This window comes from Camelina sativa, unplaced genomic scaffold (genome assembly GCF_000633955.1).
Source record: "Camelina sativa cultivar DH55 unplaced genomic scaffold, Cs unpScaffold00781, whole genome shotgun sequence".
Taxonomy (NCBI): Eukaryota; Viridiplantae; Streptophyta; class Magnoliopsida; order Brassicales; family Brassicaceae; genus Camelina; species Camelina sativa.
The window spans coordinates 1,538-5,333 of record NW_010921909.1 but is presented as its reverse complement, the minus strand read 5'-3'; the positions used below and the strand labels follow the sequence as shown (position 1 = coordinate 5,333).

The 3,796-nt window shown below is 43.8% G+C and overlaps 1 protein-coding gene across 1 annotated transcript; it reads right to left on the bottom strand.

The window, feature by feature from the left end:
- Positions 1-592: 592 nt before the first annotated feature.
- LOC109131614 lies at positions 593-3,787 on the bottom strand (the record flags this gene model as incomplete). Its single annotated transcript, XM_019242784.1, has 1 exon — positions 593-3,787. A coding segment is annotated over one exon (3,195 nt), but the record flags the coding sequence as incomplete, so codon positions are not given.
- Between the last annotated feature and the right edge of the window lie 9 nt (positions 3,788-3,796).

The window sequence follows — 3,796 nt, the reverse complement described above, 5'->3', positions numbered from 1 at the left end:
ACTGAAACGGTGTTCTTCCAATTGGTGTCTTGTAAGCTGTTATGTAAGCCCAAAGAGTCTCATCCAGCTTCATAGACCAATCCTTCCTAGACAACCCAACAATTGCTGACAGGATCCCCTTAATCTGCTTGTTGGATACTTCTACTTGCCCACTGGTTTGGGGGTGATAAGCAGTCGCTACTTTGTGTTTCACCCCATACTTCTTCAGCATACCATCAAAGACCTTGTTGACAAAGTGACTTCCTCCATCACTGATTACAGCTCTTGGTACTCCATACCTTGGTAAGATGATGCTTTTAAACAGCTTCAAGACAACCTTATGATCGTTGGTGGGACTTGCAATATCTTCAACCCACTTAGAAACATAGTCAACTGCCACTAAGATGTATTCGTTGCCATTTGATTTAGGATTGAACGGACCCATGAAGTCAATCCCCCAGACATCGAATATTTCCACTTCCAAGATTGGGTTATGAGGCATCTCATTCCTTCTTGTGATATTACCCATCCTTTGGCAAGCATCACACTTGGTGATGAATGTGTGAGCATCCTTGAATAGAGTAGGCCACCAGAGACATGCTTGTAAAACTTTCTAGGCCGTCTTGAATGCAGCAAAGTGTCCTCCATACGTTGACCCATGACAGTGCTCAAGCACACCCTGTACTTCCTCTTCTGCTATACACCTTCTGAACAGACCATCAGACCCTCTCTTGAACAAGTAAGGCTCATCCCAGAAGTAGTGGTTGACATCTCTGAAGAACTTCTTCCTGTTGTAGCTGTCCAAACTCTTGGGAACCTCTCCACAGATCAAGTAGTTGACAAGGTCTGCATACCATGGAAACTTGTCTTCCTTCAGTGACAGTGCTTCAACCATCTCCAACTCTAACCCGGCGTATGTACTCTTATTCAGAGTCTCAAACACCATTAGTTGCTCTTCAGGCATTGAGTCATTAATGGGGACCATGTCTTCAATCCGCATTCTTGAGAGGTGATCAGCGACTCCATTCTCAATCCCCTTTTTATCGAGGATCTCCATATCAAACTCTTGCAAAAGAAGTATCCATCTCAGAAGTCTAGGCTTGGTGTCCTTCTTTGCGTAGATGTACCTCAGTGCAGCATGGTCCGTGTAGACAATCACTTTTGAACCAACCAAGTAGCTCCTGAACTTCTCAAATGCAAACACTACTGCCAGCAACTCCTTCTCAGTGGTGGCGTATCTTCCTTGTGCGTCGTCAAGGGTCCTGCTTGCATAGTAGATGACATGCAACTTCTTATCAATTCGCTGTCCCAGAACAGCTCCAACTGCGTAATCAGAAGCATCGCACATGATCTCGAAAGGATAGTCCCAGTTAGGTGCTTGGACTATTGGAGCAGATATCAGAGCTTCCTTGATAAGCTTGAAGGCTTCCAAACATTCATCATCAAAGATGAACTCTGTCTCCTTGCAGAGCAACCTGGTAAGAGGTCTGGCTATCTTGGAGAAATCCTTGATAAACCTTCTGTAAAACCCTGCATGCCCAAGGAAACTTCTGATATCTTTCACATTGGTTGGGGGTTGCAACTGCATCATAACCTCAACTTTGGCCTTATCAACCTCTATCCCTTTCTCGGAAATCTTGTGCCCAAGGACTATTCCTTCTCTGACCATGAAGTGGCATTTCTCCCAGTTCAGCACCAAGTTTGTTTCCTCGCACCTGGTAAGTACCCTGCACAGATTCAACAAACAGGAGGAGAAGGAGGAGCCATACACAGAAAAGTCATCCATGAACACCTCCACCATCTCCTCTATCAAATCCGAGAAAATAGAGGTCATGCACCTCTGAAAAGTAGCAGGTGCATTACAAAGACCAAAAGGCATTCTCCTGTAGGCGAATGTGCCATAAGGACAAGTAAAAGTGGTCTTTTCCTGATCATTTGGATGTATAGGGATTTGAAAGAATCCACTATACCCATCAAGGAAACAGTAGTAAGGATGATTAGCCAATCTTTCTAACATTTGATCAATGAAAGGCAATGGGAAGTGATCTTTCCTAGATGCAGCATTCAACTTCCTATAGTCTATGCACATTCTATGCCCTGTAATGGTCCTAGTGGGGATGAACTCATCTTTTTCGTTTTTCACTACAGTTATCCCACCCTTCTTAGGAACACAATGTACAGGTGAAACCCATGTACTGTCAGAGATAGGATAGATAATACCAGCATCTAGCAACTTAAGGATTTCTTTCTTGACTACCTCCTTCAGGTTTGGGTTTAATCTACGCTGGGGTTCTACACTAGAGTATGCTTCATTTTCAAGATGAATCCTATGTGTGCATAGACTAGGAGAAATCCCTTTAATATCATCTAGTGAATACCCTATTGCCCTTCTAAACCTTTTCAGTTCAGTTAACAACATTTCCAATTCATCATGGCTAAGCTCAGCATTTACTATGACAGGGTAAGTAGAGTTAGGGCCTAAGAAAGCGTACCTTAGCCCTTTTGGTAGAGGTTTGAGTTCTACCTTTGGTGCTTTGAGTTCAGTCCAGTCATCAGGCGCAGGACTGCTTGTAGAGCTTTGCAGGTCGAGTGAAAGCATCAAACCTTGATTTTCTGCTTGGTCTGCACACTTGACATTCACTGCTTGTAGAGCTTTCAAGTCCTCAAAGACTGCAGATCCTTCTTCCTCTTTGTGAGAGTCCAAAATCTTCTGATAAGCTTCAGTTTCCAAGTGTAGGTACCCATCTTCACCATTCTTTGTCAAAGCACTCTGAAGATGATCCTGTTCATTGAGCTCTTCAAGTAGCTCATCTGCCAACTGATCCATCCTTTCTATGTAGAACAGTTGCCCTTCTATGGTAGGCTTCTTCATGACATCTTTAATGTCAAAGTTCATCTTGAAGTCCTTACCAAGGTTTAGCTCTATCTGACCTTTCTTGCAATCAATGATTGCTCCAGCTGTTGCCAAGAATGGCCTTCCCAAAAGCAGAGGATCCTTTGGTCCTTCATCCATCTCCAATACTACGAAGTCAGTAGGAATCTCCACATCTCCAACTCTGACAGGTAAATCCTCTAAGATACCATTAGCATACCTCACAGACCTGTCAGCCAAAATCATAGCGATATTGCATTGTTCAAACTTCGTGAATCCTAATCTTTTAGCCAAGGAGAGTGGCATCAAGCTGATAGATGCTCCAAGATCGCAGAGACAATTATTGAAAGCGAATGGACCAAGGGAGCATGGCAGAGTGAAGCATCCTGGATCACCGAGCTTTTCCATGACAGCCTTCCTTTGTATGAGAGCACTGCACTCATGAGTTAGTACCACCATCCCCCGAGTCTCCTTGATTCTTTCATTTACCAGATCTTTCAAAAACTTGTGGGACTGAGGTATGAGAGCAATAACATCGAGTAAAGGCATTTTCACTTCGATCTCCTTCATTTGTTTATCAAAAATTGCTTTGTACTTCGCCACAACCTCTTTCTTGAACCTTCCTGGGAATGGAAGTTTAGGTTTGTAAGGAGGTGGGATGAACACTGGCTTCTTTGCTTCAGGAACTGTTGCTTTTTCAGTCGAGGGTTTAGCTTGTAACTCTGGTTGAACTTGGATCTTGTCTTCCTCTTCCTTCTGCTCAGCTTGAATCTCTGGTTCACAGAAGTCCTCCCCATCTTGTTCATCACTGTCCACAGTGATTGCAGTAGGTCCTGTTTGAGATGGGAGTTTTCTGCCACTGCGAAGGGTAATACTTTGAGCTTGGTGGTACTCTTTCGGGTTTTGGATAGCTTTTCCTGGAAGTTGGCCTTGAGGCTTTGCAGA